The following is a 22,143-nucleotide window of genomic DNA, read 5'->3' on the forward strand; positions in this document are numbered from 1 at the left end:
TAACAGAGTCAACTCCATACACAGTACGTTACACTGACTTTACAACATGTAGGGATCACTATAAACAGTCTTGGTAACACAATATGTGTTTAGTTTAAACATAAAGCAAATCATGCAGAAAACATGTTCCAGAGTCATCGTGTTTGTTAAAGCAGGTGTGTGTTCTACCAATGAGATGAATAAAAACACACCCTAAAAGCTGCATCACAACTACGCTATCTGACAAAAGACGAGGACAAAGTCTCTCTCACTAAGTAAAACAGTAACATATTATAAAATATGGCTCACAAAATAAACACAAGTGAGCTAAACGTCTCAGAACAGTGTGAGTTAAGTCTTTAAAATAGGAAACAAGCTTTTGGACTGGATTAAAGGACCGTTTTTGAGTCTGATTAAAGCTGAATGTGTGATTAATCTAACTTACATGAGGGAGCGTGTTATACACATTTAATGGTAGTTTATTCTGCTACGCTAATATGCAGAGGGTGAGTCAGCACAATGTTCACAACAGCTCCTCTGCTACCACAAACACAGACAATAAATCTTAGATCTGCTAAATATAACAAACCTACTTACACACCTGCCAAGCATTTACCCATCATGCATTTCTACTCTACAAAGTTCCTCCTGGTTTCGTCCTTCTTATGGTTTGACTTTAACTTCACTCTTAACGGTAAATGTTGGCCATTTGACCTTCTGAAACAAAAACTTGTATTTTTTATTATGCTTGTTATGGGGTCTCATTGTCTTCTCTGTTGACACATTTGAGTTAGTTAAATGTTTGCTATGCATTTAGAGGTTAGCTTTGTACAGTCATATGGTATCTAGTGGTTTTAATCAGAATTTGCACAGCGTTGAACTCTGTGACAAGGTCACTCCATTCACACACTCCACTTGTTTCCTAAAAGAGCAAACATAGTTCTACATGTGGGACTCAGTTATTAAGCTACATGTTTAAAGAGGTGAAAAGTTTATTACTGCAGCTATTGTCATGCATGAAGGCAGCCATGTGAGGTTTTGAGGTCAGCCAAGTCAACCTTTGACTTTGGGGACCATTCCAGTTTCTTGATGTGCTGAAGAACAGAGAAATTCAGTTAAATACAACCAAAACACATCATAATGAAAATATGTAGTTCTATGGTTTTTCTACTTACAGGGAAAACAGGAAAAATTAGAATTAGGTGCAAAACTCCATTTGTCAGTAATCCAGCTTAGACTGTAGTGATGTGTCGGTTGCAAGCGAACCGGCTCTAACCCCGGCTTTCCACAGGAGCCGTCAGCAGCACGTTACTGCAGCAGCACGTCTTGCTCGCGTAAGCTGCTGCTTGGCCCTTCCCATGAGACACGAAGCAGCAGGGGAGCAGCTGTCACCGACCGAGCACGAAGTCACACGAGTGACTTCGTCAGTAAACACAACAACAAGCAGGAGAAAACTACAACATGGCTCCAAAAGGTTTGTGTTTTATGTTCTGTCCGATTTATAATCGCCAATACGGACCTGAAAAACAAAGGAGACCGCTAGCTAGGTGATAACTTCTTACGGGGCTGCACAGTTAGTAACCTTTTTTTTTTAAGTAAAGCAACCAGAAGGCAGTACGTTTCTTTATTCTGAAAATCTCGGGAGCTTCGCTCCATTTCCGCGTCCGATTTCCTGTCTTTCCTTCCCCAAAAATGTCGAACTTGACCCGTTTCAGAGGCGTCGCGCGTAGAAAATAGAACCGGCGCGTAAAGGCCGCGACATGCTGCTCCTGAGACGTGGCCGACTCGCGCTGCTGACGGCTCCGGTGGAAAAGGTTCTGTTGACCACAGTGGTTCCTATCAGCAGCTATGACGTGCTGCTGACAGCTCCTGTGGAAAGAAGGGGTCAGACACACAGCAGAGCACATGCGGGTGGAGGGAGGCGAGAGGGAATGAGGAGGAGGAAAAAGGCGAGAGAGAGAGAGGAGAGTGCGACGAAGACGGCGAGAAAATGAGCACCAGCAGTCGGAAAGTGGAGATTTCTTAGTGTTCAGTTATTAAATCCACAGAAATGATAAGTATTAGATATATTGCATATTTTTACATTAGTAAACCATTTTACATATAGTTTAGCATTATTTTGGTAACAATTGTACTCTACGCAACAGAAAATCTGAAGAGCCACTTGGGAGCCGAAAGAGCCGGCTCTTTTTGGTGAGCTGAGCCAAAAGAACGGCTCTCTAAAAAGAGCCGGAATTCCCTTCACTATTAGAGTGAGAGACCATCTAAAGGCTCAGTAACCCCTTTGCAGGTGTTCTGGATTCATTAGCTGATTGGAGTGTGACACTTAGAGTCTAGAATATTGAACCTTTTCACAATTTTCTGATTGTCTCAGATACTGAATGTGGGGTTTTCATCAGCTGTAAGAAATAACCATCAGTTATAACAACTAAAGACATGAAATATCTGGTTTTGCATGGAATGTGTCCGTCTCATACATTAGTTTCACCTTTTAAGTTGAATTACTGACATAAATTACCTTTTGCACCATATTCAAAGTTTATGAGTTTCACCTGTATTGTTACTTTAAAATAGCACAAGATGCAAACTGTTTTCAGAAGTGTTTTGCTACCAGAACTGGCAACTTTTAGCTAAATCCATTCGTATGCTAATATTTGTCATGGCACGTGTTTATCAAACACTACACAAAGCACAAGTCTAGATCAGGTCAGGTTTTGTTCCACTCTGACCAAAAACAAAGACGCTTGTTTATGTTTTCTATTTAGTATAATCTTTCTCTGATGGGTTAATGCAACTGCAGCAATAATTTTACTTGCTTTACGTGAAAACTAAACGCACTAAATTACGAGATCAAAATAAAAACTTTACTCTGTGACACGCCAACGTTTGAAGTTAATCAAATTCACATGATAGCAGTTTCTTTATTTTTATATGTTATATGAATTTAAAAAATTAAAGCAGTTTTTACTGATTGTGAAGGCACACAATTTATGTTTTCGTTCCTGAAAAGTCTTTTTTTTCTCAGCAAGTCGGCACATTTACATACAAAAAACTTGGCTCACATTAGAAAATTTCTTCTATCAAATGTTCTTTAAAAATTTGGGTACACATTGATTACAAATACCTAAAATCTAAAAACACACATTCTAGGGTGCGTCACCGTGGCTGTAGGCTGAAGGTATCCTGTTAGTTCATTCTAACAAAAATACACTTCAACAAATAGTGTTTGGAAACTTTTAGAGGTGGTTGGATCTCACGAGATTACAATCTGAACTCTGAAGCGCACATCATCCATAAAATAACCCATGACAAATACATTTGCACATGTTTAAGATAAAGAATTGCGCTTACTTATTGCTTTTAACAAAAACTAGCTAATATCAAACTCAACTACAAACAAAGTAATTCCTAAACATTCTAAAATTATTATGTTTATTTTATTTTTTATTATGTTTATTTATTTAGCAGACGCTTTTATCCAAAGCGACTTACAATTTAACCTATAGGGCATGTTGTGATCTGTGGGGGAAACCGGAGTACCCGGAGGAAACCCACGCATGCATGGGGAGAACACGCAACTCCACGCAGAAAGGCCGCAGCCGAGTTTCGAACCTGCAACCTTCGTGCTGCGAGGCAACAGTGCTAACCACTGCGTCACCATGCAATTATATATAGTCTTACAGTAGTTCTTGGTCAAAAGCACATTTTTACCATGATTCTGTTTGTAATTCTTTGTTGATGCAAAGTTTTACTGCCAAATTCTCTATTTTCACTTTTCGAAAGCGGCTAAAGCAGCAAACCAGCCTTTAAGTCCTACATCTGGTCCCAGGAGCACCAACCAGGCTGCTGCACAGGAAGACAGATGGCTGGATGTCCAACAAAATCAGGGTATGTATGTGAGACATTCAGTGGCAGCAGTCTGCTGCTCTTTAAAACATTTTAAAAATAACAAAAGAAAAGTCACACACAATGGATTTTTTACAGCAACGGTTCCCAAAGTTGGGGTTGGTACCCCAGTGTGGGTCACATAGCATGCAGGTGGTTATGTTAAGTTGACTTGATAAATTCAAAAACTCAATATGACATTGAAAATGAGTTTAAGGTCGATAGGGTCAGTCATCATTTCCATTATGCACCATTTTATTTGCTGTGCATATGATCTATTCAGATAACTGGGGTCATTTATACTATTGCTATGTTGTGAGACATCTGGGAACTGCTGTGTCTGAATGTCATCACACCTGAAGTTAACGATGTCCACTTGTATTTGGGTTTCCAAGGATGGTTGTCAGAGCCGTGGTTGAACCAATGCTTAAAGTTATAAGGTAGGGTGTTTTTTTTTTGTTTCATTTTAGTTTAATCTTTATTTCACAGAAAATAATTCTCATGAGGTTATAAAATTTCAGGATGTTGGTCTAATTGCCCCTTGTGCTATACTGGATAAACCTCCTCATCCTAATCATTTTTTTTTCCAGCCACAATCATTTTCTAAAACTTGGGTAATTTTCAAACAGTTCTAATCCAAAACACACAAGGCTGTCAGCGGAGCGGATGGCTCTGAGGATAAGAGACTGGGACAGATTCTTGGCGCTGAGGCAAAGGGATTCCTTGTTTAGAGAATTGTGTTTCACTGCTCTGCTGCTGGTCATGCTGCAATGCAGGACACCCTCTTGTGCAAACTTGAGGATGGAAAACTGAGGAGTCTTTCCTGGAAGGCTGTACAACAGATTCCTGTGGACACACGAAGAAAGATAAGTGACTTTAAGTGACAAAAAACGTTTGGCATTTGAGAATGATCAACACAATACAGAGACACTAGAGCTTAGAGCGATAGCTGCCAGTCTACTCACTCATAAACTACATTCATGAAGACATTTCAGTGATCTCATGTTCATCTAACATGTACTATAAATAGAAAAAAGCAGTTTGTTGCATATGTAAAAAGCAGAATCCTTTCTAAAGGGAACTGAATCATGAACAGAGTTGGAAACGACACGGTGGATGATTAATCTAGCAGTACATGAAGAATTTAAAGATCAGCTCTAAACATAAAAGGCACAATCCTGAGGGCACATATATAATCCAGTCAATGAGGGAGCAAGTCTATTATACCTCAAATGCCAGTTACAAGCAGTAACCAATGACTGCCAGGGATCCTAAGCGTTTAATATCTGAGTTGGATCAGATTTCAGGGAAACCCAGAAATAATTCTGCTGCTTTGTCTTTGATCACATACATAAATGATGTGACTGACAACGTTTTTGAAAGAAACAATTTGCTACCACAGTAGTACCTCTGTTTCATTGTTCTCAAAATGGAGTACTAGTGAGACTCAGGAGAGATTTAGGTTCATAAACTATGTAAATGAAGTCATTAACTGTCTCAAAACACGGAACTCTGACAACATAGATAGCCCCCTTGGACCAGGGTTTGCTTGGGAAATCTGATCATAAGCCTGTTCTACCAGGGTGTTTTACCATCTGAGGTGTGGTGCAGTGCAGTCATGGGCATACATGGTTGGATCAGTATAGGAATACACATTCTTGTTGCATACTGTACCAAACAGCTCTCTTTAGTTCACTGGGAATTTACAGGGTGATTAGCAGGATTTTGCAGAGCTTGATGGCATGCTAGTCATCAAGTGGTAATTCAACCACTGAAGCAATCCACAACCTCTCTCCTCCATATATCTCAGACCTTATAAGTATTCACACCCCATCCCGTTCTCTAAGATCTTCTTCTTCCATCCATCTTGCTGTTCCTTCTGCCCGTCTCACTACCATGGGGAGCAGAGCTTTCAGCCGCTCTGCTCCCCGTCTCTGGAACTCACTCCCCCCAGACATCAGGAACATCGACAGTTTTACCCTTTTCAAAACAAAACTCAAAACACATATGTTTAAATCTGCCTACAACCTCTGATTTTATTGAACTGTTTCTCTCTGTTTTTTTTTCTTGTTTGGGTTTTATTATTGCTTTATTGTATTTTATTACGTGTTTTCTGTCAAGTGACCTTGGGTGTTCTGAAAGGCGCTTTTAAATAAAATGTATTACTATTATTATTATCAGGTGTGCTAACATGGGATAAATGTAACTGCTAAGATACTGTAGATTTATGATTTTAAAACTTAGAAACAAGTCAAACAAGGGTCCTATGTTTCCTCCAAACTCGTAAAAATTCAGCCAGGTGGCATCACCCTTTAAAACAAACAACAAGTAACAAGTGTTGCTCACTCCGGCCCAAGCAATTTACTTAACTATGGTCGCGGGTAGGGCTGCAACAAACGATTATTTGGATAATCGATTAATCGGATGGGGTCTCGACACGATTAATCGATTAATCGGATTACATTGGGAAATTTTTTAAAACTGCTAGGGAAACGTTATTTCTCTCCTTCCTTCACTTTATTTAACACAACATTATTAGAAAACAGTTCAATAGCAGAAAAACAACATGCCATCACCTAAATTGTCTTATAAGGTGTATAGACAGAGACCCTAAGCTACATCTATCTGTGACCTAAAATGCTTGGTCCAAGTTAAACAGCTTAAGGGCAATTCTCATCTGTTTTGTTTGATCTCATCTGTTAACATTTATTTTAAATGTAATTAAACATAGGCTGTGAATTAATCAAAATTGATCACTATTTCCAAAAATGACAGAAAAAATACCAAATAAAACAAAAGTAAATGAATGCCATCTTCCTTGCGATGATGCCCTGGGCAACTGCCATAAAGTCACATCAAGAAATGCTGCTGATCATTCCAATGATCCCAAATAGACTCACATTAGGCCACATGAAAGCAACTGAACCCAAAAACATATTAACCAGTATATAACTGCACTCTCACACAACACGCCTGCAGCAACAGTTAGGACTCCTCCCTCCCTTTTAAAAGCATTTTTGCTTCCGAGGACATTGTGGTTGTAAAACCACATGCTAGTAGTCTGGCCCCGGTGTGATCAACCAGTTTCTGCGGGAATGTGACGGCGGAACCAGGGCCAGATTAACACTTCGTTGTACCCTGGGCAACAATATTCAAGGGCTCCATCATCACGACCCGAGGATCACCACAATATGGTCACATACAGAATATTTTACTGTAATATGCAGTAAATATACTCAATACTTGAATGCCTGACAACACGTAACCCGCCCAGAGTAACCTTTGACCCACCTCGTGTGGACTGACCAATGAGGAGAGGGTCTTAACTTGAGGCCCTCTCTTCATTGGTTAGTCTGCATGAGACTGACTCTCAACTGACGTTCAAAGTCATAGGCAGCGAAGCGTCTCTGTGCAGCGCAAAAGCCCGGGTGGACAGTTTGTTTAATGTAGGGTGATCATATTTCCATTTCCAAACAAGAGGACAGGGGATCTGTGCCTATGACGTCACACTATGGCAACGCCACACAAACCATGCTGGGACCCAATTTTTGTAAGAACTAAATTAATATCAGATTCTGCCAATAAAAGGGCTCTAAAACAATTCATATGTAAATATTTAGCATATTTAATGCAAAATCTCATTTTTATGCTTTAGTGCTGCAACAAGGTTTTATTAATAATTAATTATACCTTTTGTTTTACTACAGCATCGGTAAGATTCCTGTGCACAGATTATCAAGGATGCTTGTTTCAGCTGTGAGATTAGACGATAGGATCAATGAAAAAATAAGTTGTCACACACTCCATGGAAACTTTCAGAGAATCCACAAATAGCGGCTTTCAAATGGTTTTGTTACTTTTTGCAAGTTTAGAAAAGAAGCAGATGAGACAGCATGGCTGATAATTTAGTTTTTCATCAGACAATATTAGAACATGTCAGTAATGTCTGAGGGGATTTTATAAACACCGTATAACTAACACTCCTGGAGAGGGTATGAATTACACAGATGCTTCTGGGTAGCCCAGTTATTGGGGGGTGGGGGGGGGGCATTTAGCCTTGGCCCCCAAAATGTCTTGAAACGGCCCTGGGTGTGTGACTGAGTTTTGAAGGTGATCTGAATTGTATCAGATGTATAATTATTACATGTGTATAACTTATTGTTTTTTACTGGTAAAAACGTGTCGTGGAGATAAATCTACCTACATTTTACTTTTCAACACTTTGTTTTGTTTTCTTGTTTTTATTTAACTATTTTCCTGTCCTGTCTGTCTCTCATCTTCCTGCATCTCCTCATAATTCTCCAGAAAATCTGTTGCCTGGATTCTTACCTTTTCACCTCATCAGTTACTTTTGAGCAGATCATCTCCTGACCGCAAAGCGCAGAGTGCGTTTCGATGCTGCGTGAGGTGACATCACCACAGCACAGGTGATGAGCTCCGCAGTAGCGCGCTTCAGGCACAAATAAGACAGAAAATAGAGAACATGTGCAGACAAGAACGATCGTGTGCTAATTATAGTTTTTTGGTTGCGCCACTTTGAGAATGGACCGTGCACTGGAAGCAGCTGCCTGGATCGCTGCGCAGCAATGCGGAACCGGTTCGCAGCAGCACAAAGTCTGCAGGCTCTCCCTCGCGCTGATCTGCCGGTACCAGCTCTCCCTCGCGCTGATCTGCCGGTACCGGCTCTCCCTCGCGCTGATCTGCCGGTACCAGCTCTCCCTCGCGCTGATCTGCCGGTACCAGCTCTCCCTCGCGCTGATCTGCCGGTACCGGCTCTCCCTCGCGCTGATCTGCCGGTACCAGCTCTCCCTCACGCTGATCTGCCGGTACCGGCTCTCCCTCGCGCTGATCTGCGGCTCTCCCTCGCGCTGATCTGACTTGCTCTGGTCTGCGCGCAACGGCGGGCGGGAAGGGGGGGGGGGGGGGCTATTGGAAGAGTTGTGCGACACAACGAATCGATGACGCAATTCGTTGCCAACACTTTTAGTAATCGATTTTCATGGAATTTATCGATTCGTTGTTGCAGCCCTAGTCGCGGGTGTCGCTAATGCCACTGTTTGGACTATGGAACTGCCAGTTACCGCGGTTTGTTTCTCAGCAGGTGTGTTGCCGAGTGGGGAGATCTAGCTGAAATGTGAACAGGTTGGTGGGGCCTCCTAACAGTGAAACAGCCCGAGGTTCTCAGGGTCTGCTGGAGGACTGCTACAGGGCCCTGCTGCTCTTAGTGTCTCTGTGCTAGCTAGTGTTAAAACTGATAAAACAGCAATTTCACAGTCACCTGACATGACCGTTGCACCATACAACTGAACCAGGGAAAGTCAGGCAAAGAGGAAGTGGATCAAAATGTTTCATTATGAATGCCAGCACTCTCTGCATGTTGGCAAAAAGCCATACATGTTGGCCTTATTTTCTGAAGCTAAACTTCTGGTAAAATTCAAAACAACGGGTATAGGTGTTCATAGATGAGCAATGGATAGAAATGAGGGGTATTTATTATATCAGTTATAGATGGATTTTTGTTATAGTTATAGTTGCAATAACGTCAGTTCGCCCAACCAATCTACATGTATTTTGTAGATTTGGAGAAATTATTCAACCGCATCCCCCGGGGCACCCTGTGGGGCCTTGTGGGGGGTACTCCAGGAGTATGGGGTACTAGTTCCTTTGATATGGGCTGTCAGGTCCCTGTATGACCGATGTCAGAGCTTGGTCTGCATTGCCAGCAGTAAGTCGAACACATTTCCAGTGAAAGTTGGACTCTGCCAGAAAGAGCTGAGCCGGAAGACAAAGCTCTCGATTTACCGGTTGATCTACGTTTCTATCTTCACCAGCTTTGGGTAGTGACCGAAAGAACAAGATCGCAGGTACAAGCGGCCAAAATTAGTTTTCTCCGCAGGGTGGCTGGGCTCTACCTTAGAGATAGGGTGAGAAGCTTGGTCATCCGGGAGGGGCTCAGAGTAGACCCGTTGCTCCTCCACATTGAAAGAAGCCAGTTGAGGTGGCTCGGGCACCTCCCTGGTGAGGCTTTCTGGGCACGTCCAACTGAGAGGAGACCCAAGGGAATATGACTCTTGGCTGGCCAGGGAACACCTTGTGATTCCCCACAGAGGAGCTGGTCCAAGTAGCTGTTGCCCCTGACTCCGGATAGGCAGCTGAAAATGGATGGATGGGTACACATGCTTAGTCCACTCTACAGCCAAGATATGTATATATTTGTTTTTATATGTTAAGATTCTGACCTTTTCGAAATGGTTTCCATGGACAGCTTCCTTAATAGATCTGGGTGAACCATCCGGCCTATAAGACTGGCTAAAGACAGGGACTTACAAATACCTATTTTTCATTTTTTGCCCTCTGTTCAATTTACTGTCTTTACCATGTGAGATATGGGCCCTAAAAAACTCTCTGCATTCAGTGTGGGGATACAGACAAGTCTTTGGGGGTAGCAAAGTAGTCATTTATAGGTCAAAGTGGCAAAAACTGCAGTGTTGCTCTCCACGGGGCTGAAGAACATTGATTTTTTAAAGTGGCTGAATGGGCCGTCTTAAAGAGTAAATGGAGTGATTCTTCATCTGTTAAGGCACAGGTTGTGAGCTATAAGGTGTGAAGGAGATCTGACCTTCAGCACCCAATTCAAACTCAAAGTCTGAGTACTGTATCGACAGTACAGAATGACACGATTAAGGCGAACACAGCAACTTTAAGCTGTTAAAATTATTTTATTAACAAACCAAAAAATCGTTTTTTACTTTGGGCAAAATATTTACATGCTTGCTGAAACTTTATTTTTCCTTGAGAAATGAACTCAAAATGCTATGACTACGATTTCCTGAGAGTGATCTGTATCAGCGTTCTTGACAGTGGATCATTCTGGTAATGAGAGGCGGAGTTGAGAGGACGCACGGCAGAATTCTAACAGGAAACTTCGACTTACAGCTCGCTGGATGTAACAGGAAGCTCATCAAGAGCGGCCAGTTTTATTTTTGAGCTTCACTTCATTCGTAAATGTTCAAATGTCATTGAGCAATGTAACAGTTTAAATCCTATGAGCATTTATACTAATACTGTATGACAAAGCGTTGGAGTTGCAGCGTCAGCTTGTATAGCTGTATTAATGGTTGGATTGAATTCATTTGGGTCTAAAACACTTCAGGAAATGTCAGGACTCCAGTTAAGAGATGTTCCTACAGGGTCTCCTGCACCTTATCAAACCTAATACTCTACTTGCTGGGTATTATCTTGTTTCATAAAGTAACAATATAGAATCTTGGAGATGAAGAGCAGATACAATATCAAACATACACACATATGCATGCACGCACACAAACAGTGTCTGTCAGTGTTCACTTATATTAAAGATGTTTTCCAAGCACCTATGAGGATAAGTGAACATTTCTGCTGTGTATAGGTGATGTTCTCAAAAACCAGACACCTCTTTTAATGGAGAACACCTACTGCTCTGCAACACAAATTAGGGTTAAACTAAGGCCCTGTCCACACGTAGCCGGGGATCTGCCAAAACGTAGATATTTTTCTACGTTTTGGCCTGTCATCCACACGAAAATTGAGTTTTTTCACACGAAAACGGATCTTTTTAAAAACTCCGGCCAAAGTGAAGATCTGCGTTTTCTCCGTTTTGGGTGTCTGCGTGTGGACAGACAAAACCGGAGTTTTAAGGTCCGCAACGTCACTTTCCGCGACAAAAAAATGCTGACATCACGTGTGCGACCTGTGTTTACACTAGCCGACAGCATGGATGCCCTCAGAGCTGCGCTCGCTTTATCAATTGTCCAAGCGCTTTTTGCTTGTTTGTTTTTGCAAGCGGAATTACTGCTCCTTGCGGAAGACCACAGACGAAGGACGAGCTTAAGAACGGGGGAAGTACTGCCGCCTACATGTCTGGCATGTCCTTAACAACGTATTTATCCGGGTACGTGTGGACAGTTTTTTTTTTAAACGAGGTGGTGTGGATGCAAGTTTTTGGAGGGGCGGATATTCGTTTAAAAAAAAAACCGGCTACGTGTGGACTAGGCCTAAGTCTGTTTTCCTCAGGTATCACTCAGGGAGGAGCTGCAGCTTCCACCTGAGATTGACTGTTGCGTTTGATCAGTTGGTGTTACACAGCTGAACACAGCAATAGTTTATTTATTCATTTTATTGTGCTAGTGAGGACTAATGCTAGAAAATCCTTCATGTGGCTGGCTGTAACTTATGACGTGGTGCTTCAATATGAGTGCTAATAAATGGATAGAATATAAAAAAGTAAAACAAAAGACTTGTTTTTTCCCAAGTAACGTTGTTTTTAATCAGTATTGAAATCAGAATGTAATTGATATACCCACATTTTTCACACAAACTTTTGTCATGGCAACATGAACATTTTGCATCTCACTATAATCAAACCGAGTACAGGCATCAAGGACAAATAGACTATAAAGATTTTGAGCTCATTGTTACTGCAGTGATGGTACATTCTGGACCAAAATCTGTGTAACTGCAGATAACTGTAAACAAATAATCTCAAAGCACTGTATAAAATAAGTCTAAATTAGAATGAGTCCAAATTTAAGGCAAATTGTAGATAATGAAGTAATATTAATTTCAAATGTGTGTGTGTGTGTGTTCTTGTACATACTACAAACTGAGGACCATTTAGACCATTTTCTTCGCAATGTGAGGACATTTTTCAAAGTGAGGACATATTTTTTGGTCCTCACTTTTTTTTTAAGCTTACCAGAAGCTTACTATACTAGTTGAAGGTATTGTATTATATTATATTATAGAGGTTAGGAATAGAATACAGCATTGGTGATGGTTAGGGTATGGGTTCGGTCAATGGAGGGTCCTCACTATGATAGAAAGACAGACGTGTGTGTGTGCGCGCACGCGTGCCTGTGTGTATGTGTGTGTGTGCGTGCATGTGTATTCACAAATTAAGTCCTTAATTTAATCAAATAAAATCCCAATTAGTAAAAAGCTGTTCATCTAAGAAAATCAGCAGATCACACAAACTCTTACTTCCACACAGTCCAGTCCAGGTAAATTCTGATAATACAGAGTAGAAATGATAAAGTATTGATATAAAATAGATACTTTCGGTTCCGGTTGAGTGAACGCTGGCGCGTCTCGCTGCCGCTGCTCGCTGGCAAACAAACTTTTTGTGTTTTTTTTCTTCTTTTTACCCGAGTCACATCCCTGTGTCGGTGAAAACTCATTTTCACCTACCTGCTCAGCTTGCGTTCTGATTCCACATCACCACCTCCCTGCTCCACTCCATAATGTGGTCCAGCAGGATTTCTCTGTGCCTCGCACTGGCCTGGATCATCCTGTCGCTCATTCTTCTGTCCGTGGATGGCCTTCTCCAGTACTCGGCGGCAGAGCTCTTCAACCTCCGCTTTCACTACTCCGGATCTCCACCACCAGCTCTCTGCCTCTTCCCCGGCATCACCTTCCAGCCTCGCCGTCTGTATATCCATCGGGGGTCCCGGCGGAACCTCCATCTCGACGGCTCCAAAGGAATACCCTCCTTCTGGTCCACGACTAGCCGGCGGCTACCCAGGAATACCTGCCGAGCTGCCGACTCCAGCGTGTTAGCCCGGCTGGCTAGTCGGGCTAATGCTCCTGTCGCCAGGGACTTCCGCAATGCTAATTTTGGTCTTCTCAACATTCGCTCCCTCTCTGGTAAAGGACATCTCCTCCAAGATACCATCAGTGACCATAAGCTAGACTTTCTTTGTCTGAACGAAACATGGCAACAACCCAGCGATTTCTCACAACTCAATGACTGTACTCCTCCCGGATTTGTTTACCTCTCCAAACCCCGTGGGTCGGGCCGCGGCGGTGGTCTCACGATACTCTATCGCAAGACTTGGAAGGTCCTTCCCGTAAACCTTCCTCCTCTCACCACTCTGGAATGCCTCGCCTGTCAACTCTCCGGCCCGACCCCCACAATAATTGTCACTGTTTATCGTCCCCCCAAGTTCAGCTCTGAGTTTTTAAATGAACTCTGTGCTCTTTTATCCCATCTGTCCTCCCTTTCACCAAATGTAATTTTACTTGGTGATTTTAATATTCATATGGACAATATGGCCCTCCCCCTCAGCAAAGACTTCTCCTCATCTTTGGACAGCCTCAGTTTTCATCAATATGCCAATTTTCCCACTCACATTAAAGGTCACACCCTGGATTTAATCTGCTGCTCCGGCCTGACCCCCTCCAACTGTACAGCTGACCCGCTCCCTTTCACGGACCACTTCCTCATCTCCTTTTCTGTTCCCCTCCGTCTCTCCATCATCAAGTCACCACGTATCATTTCTTTTCGTAATATTAAGGATATTGATCTAGCTTCCCTGTGCTCCAGTTTTGCCACCCTGACCCCTAATTTGTCCTCTACTCCCGATGATCTTGTCATTCAGTACAATAACGGTCTGGTTTCTATCCTTAATTCATTTGCTCCCATCAAATCCCGCTCTGTATATTTTACTCGGTCTGCTCCATGGTTCACCCCTGCCCTACGCTCCTTGAAAGCTACCAACCGGAGGCTTGAAAGACTCTACAAGAAAACCGGTCTCACCATCCATAAAGACTTATATTCTGCTCAGATTTCTCTGTACAAGGACTCCATCTCCCATGCCAAATCTCAGTATTACTCCGGTCTCATCTCGTCCAACTCCAGCAACACTAAGGCATTATTTTCCATCATGAACAGCATTTTTCAGCCTCCCGACTCCTTACCCATCCATCTTTACTCTTCAGAAACCTGTAACTCTCTCCTTCAGTTTTTTAATGATAAGGTCAATAGAATCCATCTCTCTTTACCTCATTCCTCCCCTCCCTCTCCTGATTTATTTGAACCCACCATTCAGTTCTCCTCCTTTGAACTTCCCCATCCCTCAGAAATATTAGATTACATCACCAAATCCAAACCTTCCACCTGTCAACTGGACCCTATTCCAACAGTTTTAGTTAAATCCTGCCTTTCTTTGCTCCCTTTTATAACGGCCATTATTCATTCCTCACTATCCTCTGGTACGGTCCCATCCCTATTCAAATCCGCTTCAGTCAGAACCTATTCTAAAAAAACCTGGTTTAGATCCCAATGATTTCAACAACCTGCGTCCCATTTCCCATCTTCCCTTCATTTCCAAAGTCCTAGAGAAAACTGTTGCATCTCAGCTCCATTCCCATCTCACCCGCAATAACCTTTATGAACAGTTTCAGTCTGGTTTCCGTCCCCACCACAGCATAGAAACAGCTCTCATCAAGATCACTAACGACCTACTCATTGCTGCTGATTCTGGTTTAATCTCTATTCTTATTCTCCTCGATCTGAGTGCGGCCTTTGACACCATTTCTCATCCCATCCTCCTCAATAGACTCTCTTCCTTAGGCATCACTCACACCCCCCTCAGCTGGTTTCAATCTTACCTTACTGGCCGCACTCAGTTCATCCAGTTAAAATCCTTTACCTCAGAACCCTCCCCAGTCAAGTCAGGTGTGCCCCAGGGCTCTGTCCTGGGGCCCCTCCTCTTCATAGTATACCTCCTCCCTATCAGCAAAATCTTCCGCATATTCAATACCCAGTTTCACTGCTTTGCGGGTGACACCCAGCTCTACATTTCCAGTAAGCCCAACTCAACTCTCCCACCATCCTCCCTTACACTCTGCCTCTCTGAAATCAAATCATGGTTCACCTCTAATTTCCTCAAACTCAACGGCAATAAAACTGAACTTCTTCTAGTTGGCACTAACTCCACCCTCTCAACATCTGACAGCTTTTCTTTAACTATTGACAGCGCCATAGTCTCCCCCTCCCCTCACGTCAAGAGTCTGGGTGTCATTCTTGACAGCTCACTTTCTTTTCAAGCTCACATTAATAACTTAATTCGGTCAGCATACTTCCATCTACGTTCCATTAACCGTCTCCGTCCCTCACTGACCCCTCACACTGCCGCCATTCTCGTCCACAGCCTCGTCACCTCCCGTATCGACTATTGCAATTCACTTCTTTATGGTCTCCCCAACAAACTCCTTCATAAACTGCAAATGGTCCAGAATTCAGCAGCCCGTATTATCACCAGAACCCCTTCCTTTCACCACATCACCCCGGTTCTCCAGCAGCTTCACTGGCTCCCAGTTAAATTCAGGTCCATCTTCAAAATTCTCCTCCATACCTTCAAAGCTATCCACAGCCTCTCTCCTCCATATATCTCAGACCTTGTAAGTATTCACACCCCATCCCGTTCACTCAGATCTTCTTCTTCCATCCATCTTGCGGTTCCTTCTGCCCGTCTCGCTACCATGGGGAGCAGAGCTTTCAGCCGCTCTGCTCCCCGTCTCTGGAACTCACTTCCCCCAGACATCAGGAACATCGACAGTTTTACCCTTTTCCAATCAAAACTCAAAACACACATTATTATTGTTTTATTGTATTTTATTACGTGTTTTCTGTAAAGTGACCTTGGGTGTCCTGAAAGGCGCTTTGAAATAAAATGTATTATTATTATTATTATTATTAAAATAGTTTCTCTGCATCGCTTTAAGTCAGGTTGTCCCTAACTGTAATCACACTGTTAAGGTGGAAGAAGATGCTCAAGTGGAGCTACAGAAAAAGGTGGAAAGTTTACACACCAGATTCCTTCTGTGAAATAAAAAATTACAATGCAAAGCTTTGTTTCTGAGTAAATTACCCAGCTGTGTTATGTTTAGTGCTTTCTGCTTAAAGTTTTTTCCTCATTTATTCATTTTATTTAGCATTTATTTAGCCAGAATGAAAATCCCATTGAGATTAAAAAAACATCCTTTTCAAGAGACCTGGTGATGCAGCCTCTATCTCAATACAATAACTTTACAGACATTATTTTAAATTAATTAGTTAAATGAATGTACTTAAAAAACTGAATCCCTAAAAGTTACAGGTTTCCAGGAAGTAGGAGTCAAAGTGTATTTTCATATTCATTCTGCATTTGAAACTCAGTGTGAACAATTTGATTTAAAAAAGAACAAGTACTTTCTCAGTGAACCTCACCTTTAATAAAAGCTTCAAAAGCAATAAAACCATCAACTCTATTTGAGACGTCAAACCAGAAGGAGAACAGATGGGTTCGGTATAGTTTTAAAAATTCCTCAGCCTCAGCGGTCTGAGTGTGGAAAGGTAAAATGTTCTAAAGATTAGGAGAAGATACTGCAAAGACCCAGTCACCTTTATATTTTAATTTAGATCATGGAACATTCTGGAGCAAACGGTCAGTTGACCAGAGTGCTTTTACCAAAGTGCAAATGTTGATGAGTTCACATAACTGGGCCAGACCATTTAAAACCATAAAAAACAAGCAGCAGAATCTTAACATCTATTCTAACACAGGCAGGGAGCCAGTGGAGAGAAGTCAGTAACGGAGGTATGTGTTCACGTTCTTAAGCTCCGGTTAAAAGATCAGCCGCTGTGTCTGCAGGTTGTTTGTGATGGGGAGATTACTGATCCAAGCCAACATTTGAGGTATTCATTTTTAAATAACATTCAAAGTCTAAAGTTATACCACAGCATACATTTCACCCTGTGCTTAGTGAAGCTTGTGATGCCGTCTTATTACTGCATGTAAGTTAGTTTTCATTTGATGAATAAAATGAGAAGTGTTGTGTTTTGTAATTGTTACACATAGAATTAAACGGTCTAAACAACACATTAATGCTAATAGTTATATTTTTACACTAACACTTTTACGATTTTGGTGTTACTTTAATGAGGCTCTTTGTTTCACTCTAGGGTTTCTTCTTGTGTTGTTTAATTTCCCTGAGTCATCGTTCATGGCATCCCTCGGTCATTAGGCACACCTGTCCTTTGCCCACAGTTCAGCCAGCTGCTTCTCTTTCTACCAATCACATTCCCCCATTTTTATAACCCTTTGACACCTCCGTTTGTCATCACACCTTAACCTCTCTAACTTCTCCAGTCTTTGTCTATTATTTTGAATAAAGTATTTTTTTAGTTCACATCTAATTCTCTAGCTTTTCTAATTTTCCTGCTCTAGGGCAGCAACAGCTCAAAAAGATTTAGTTGTCCGATCCGGTGATGATATTGTTCTCCACGTAAATCATGGCCGCCTCCGGGTTTGGTGAATGTTTTATCCTTCCCATCATGGGTGACACAAAGCTTTGCCGGGAAGAGCAGGTCATAACGTACATCCTACCGACCTTGAAGACGCCTCTTCACGACAGTAAATGCAGTTCTGGCTTTAGCCACTTTGCAGTGTAGTCAGGAAAGACTGCAACTGATGCCCCATTGTAGCAAAGTTGACCTTGGGAACGTGCCCAGCGCAGAATCTCATAGTCTTCATAATAACGTAGCTTAGCTACAATAGCTCGAGGCTTGTTACTCTCCTGCTGAGATTCTCTATAGGATTGGAGTATCATCAGTTATTTCACACGCTGCAGCACTTCCTTTAGTATTTCGGCCATCGCTGCAGTCAAAATAGACCCCAGGCCCTCTGGAACTCCAAGGATCCAAGCAGTGCATCTTCTCTGCCGACCCTCGAGGTTGTCACATTTATGTTGCAACTCTCCACAGGGAGAGAACCTCCTCAGACCAGGTGGACAACCCGCCCTTCACCTCTGTTACGCTCTTCCTGACCTGCTCTATGTCTGCTCTGCAAAGGTGTTCTGCAGCTCGGCTCTCAGTGCGTATAGCTCTCCTAGCAGGGCACCTTTCAGTTTTGCCTCAAGCATTTCAGAGAATTCAGACATCAGTGCCATGATTATGTCATATTTCTGCTTAAACTTATCCCACTTGCTAGGGCTTGAATTCAGTGTCAACGAGGCCAAGGAATATGAAATTACCACAGTAACAATATCACTTTGTCTCGAGGATGCACTAGCTTCTGGGGCAGCAGTGCGTGTGCTTTTGTTCCTCTTGGGATTTGCTGCTAATCTACTGAGCTATCTAGGAACAGTAATGCACGTCAGGAGTAAAGCGAAGTGTTAGGCGTTGAGTTTTCGGCAAAGTTCTAACTAGATAATACTTTTCTAAAGAAAATGGTCGGGAACTCAACCACGCATCCTACTTACTCGCTGCCATCTTTTCGCTCTGAAACGCTGCTTTTGAAGATGGGTTTCTGTCTTTTATATCTTTGACTTCCCCGGTAGCCTCTACATAATCACCACAGAACCCTACATCAAACTTTCACACAGTGAAATTTTGAAAGTAAATGTTTGGTTTGATTAAATCCAGTTATTTATGATGTGTTTAAACTGATCTAACACTCTTCATACTATCTTGTAGAAATCAGACATTATTTGGTTGTTTTGAAGCTTTGTTTTGCATTTAATAAAAAACTAAAATGTGAGCACTATGGCATGAAAAATGCTTGAATTGTGTTCATCTTGATTTAAACATGCTTAAGTAAATAGTGTAACAATTGTTTAGCACTCCTAGACTAATTGTCCCAATTCTTTGAGGGAATGGAGACTTCCTTAATAAATGAGAGCGATTAAGCCTTAATGCTTTTCAAACGTGATGAAGCAGCAAATTTTAGCTTCAATGCTAATGAAGGTAGAGGACAATTAACATGCGTCTTACTGCCATAAACTGTGAATAACACTGAACAGACTGAGTTTATTCTGGAAGAATCAAGTGGAAAAGTAGAAAAACCTGAAAGCAGAGACAGAGGCCCTGTGCACACGTAGCCGGGGATCTGCCAAAACGTAGATATTTTTCTACGTTTTGGCCTGCCATCCACACGAAAACGGATCTTTTTAAAAACTCCGGCCAAAGTGAAGATCTGCGTTTTCTCCGTTTTGGGTGTCTGCGTGTGGACAGACAAAACCGGAGTTTTAAGGTCCGCAACGTCACTTTCCACGACAAAAAAATGCTGACATCACGTGTGCGACCTGTGTTTACACTAGCCGACAGCATGGATGCCCTCAGAGCTGCGCTCGCTTTATCAATTGTCCAAGCGCTTTTTGCTTGTTTGTTTTTGCAAGCGGAATTACTGCTCCTTGCGGAAGACCACAGACGAAGGACGAGGTTAAGAACGGGGGAAGTACTGCCGCCTACATGTCTGGCATGTCCTTAACAACGTATTTATTCGGGTACGTGTGGACAGAGTTTTTTTTAAACGAGGTGGTGTGGATGCAAGTTTTTGGAGGGGCGGATATTCGTTTTGAAAAAAAACCCCGGCTACGTGTGGACTAGGCCAGAGTCTACCTGACTATGTGCAGGCTGTAACCCAAAGACACGTCACAGGGATGTCTTTTCTAGGTCATTTCTACACGTCCAGTTTTTTGGATCGCTGAAGACGTCGCCAGATGATGTCTGCTGTTCAACATCAGGATGTCCAGTTATGGGAACCTTCTGGTGCAAATAAGACCATTGTGGACTATTTACGTTATCCAGACACGTTAAACAAATATTTGTAGGTAATTCTTGCATGTCCAGTTTTGGTCCACTGAAGGCGAAGACTGTGACGCTAGACGACGTCTTATTTTTTCTGCCTTCTGGTCTTGCTGTATTGACACTCCCAGGACCTCCACACATAGGCTGATTCCTTCTCAGTGGCCTAGTGGTAGAGTGTCTGCCCTGGGATGGGGAGATCAGGGTTCAAATCCCGGTCTGGTCATACCAAAGACTAATAGTGGGACCCACACAGCTGCAGCTCACCACTCCCCACGGGATGTGTCAAATGCAGAGATGAATTTCATCAGTGTGTGATGACTAATGGGACTTTAACTGTATTGTAGTCAAAATAAGGTTGTTCATATGTAACATTTATGCTAATTTTAGACAGGTTTATGAACACCTGATTTCCTTGAGATTTAAGGAGGCTGTCAAATAATGTGAAATGGATTACTGCCACCAATTGGTAAGAAGTGTGAATGAGTGATCTGGCGTCTCAAAAGACAGATAAATAAATGGATGGATGGATGGACCAGCGCGTTGCCTCTGTCAGTGTGCCCCAGGGCATTTGTGGCTACAATGTAGCTCATCACCACTAGGGTGGGAATGGGTGAATGGCTTATTGTGCTGTAAAGTACCTTGGGGGGGGGGGGGGGGGGGGGGGGGGTCAGGACTCTAGAAGGCGCTACATCATATACAGGCCATTCACCATTTTAGACAGACAGATATATGGAAACTCATTCAGCATAAAATACTTGAGAGCAGCTGACCTCCAACTTCCACAACATTGTCACGCAAGATAATAATGGTCTGTTTGGAGTTAAAGTAAACCATCTCCTTGCTCACATTCAGGAGCAGATAATTCCTGAAAGACCGCTCCACAAAGATGTCCACCAGACCCACACACCTCAGCTCCAGCCTGTCCGTTCTTTATACACCTGACCACTGCAATGTCAAAGAACCTCTGCAGGTGGAGAAACTCACTTAAGTCTAAGGGGTAAAACGTAACCAGAACCAGAGACCAAACAGTCCTCTGCAGTGTTACTGATCACTACAGCTGAGCATACTGAGGTCTATCAGACAAATGGTCAACAAGCCAGGAGACAGTGGATGCTCTGACGCCCATCACAAGCAGTTTGATTCGAACAGAGCCTCCATCTCCATGCAGGTGAGAGGGAGCATGGCACTTTAAGTCAATGGTGATTTATTATGAGTCTTGTTTGTTCCTCAGCTCAATAGTTAACATTGATTCAACCGATCTAGAGCCTTCACCATATTATGCACCATTTGGAGCAAAGTATTTAGTGCTGCTCCATCCTGGAAAGGGACCCCTCAAACCAAAAAAAGGAAAGAGAATCCAATCCTTTGCAGCTTAAGCCGGTCCCCCTTTGCTTATTTTGTCAGAAGGAATAAAAATGTGTGAAATACTGTGAAGCACAAGGTTTGTGTTACATTATTCCTGTTCTGCTCCATATGCAGAACTAGTTGAAAAATAAGTGGATGCCCAGCATGAAAGATAGATGGCTGATGAGGATTTAAATCAGGCTACCCTATCATGTTACTGCAGAGTGCAGAATTACTGAAGGGAATCTCGTGTACTATTTTTTCCTACGATGACGAATTTTAGTTTCAAGTTTGGCACCTCCAGTAATTTATTATTCTACATGTGTGGTGGATGGACTTTGTTTCTTTTAATTACATATGGGTGAGAGGAGAGACTGCAACCCACTTTAAATCTGATGCACCTGATACGATTTTCTAGATCTGTTATCTGTTAAACATGCCCCACTTCTAAGTCTTTTGCTACCTTTATTTTTCTGTCCGTTATCAGCATTATGACTCCTGTTTAAACTAACAGAGTTTGTGAATCTGTTCATTCTTTTCTTGTTGCA

General features: G+C 42.4%; 1 protein-coding gene across 5 annotated transcripts in view; it reads right to left on the reverse strand.

Annotated features, from left to right (window-relative positions):
- Window positions 1–1,665: 1,665 nt before the first annotated feature.
- LOC107387348 (inactive N-acetylated-alpha-linked acidic dipeptidase-like protein 2) overlaps window positions 1,666–22,143 on the reverse strand; it is a 661,429-nt gene continuing 640,951 nt past the window's right edge. For all 5 annotated transcript variants that reach the window (XM_054749605.2, XM_070545852.1, XM_054749607.2 and 2 more), the window contains one exon: window positions 1,666–4,710. In XM_054749605.2, the coding sequence (XP_054605580.1) occupies window positions 4,461–4,710 (250 nt within the window). In that variant the 3' untranslated portion in view covers window positions 1,666–4,460. The remainder of the gene's footprint in view (window positions 4,711–22,143) is intronic.

This window comes from Nothobranchius furzeri, chromosome 16 (assembly GCF_043380555.1).
Source record: "Nothobranchius furzeri strain GRZ-AD chromosome 16, NfurGRZ-RIMD1, whole genome shotgun sequence".
In the NCBI taxonomy this organism is placed as follows: Eukaryota; Metazoa; Chordata; class Actinopteri; order Cyprinodontiformes; family Nothobranchiidae; genus Nothobranchius; species Nothobranchius furzeri.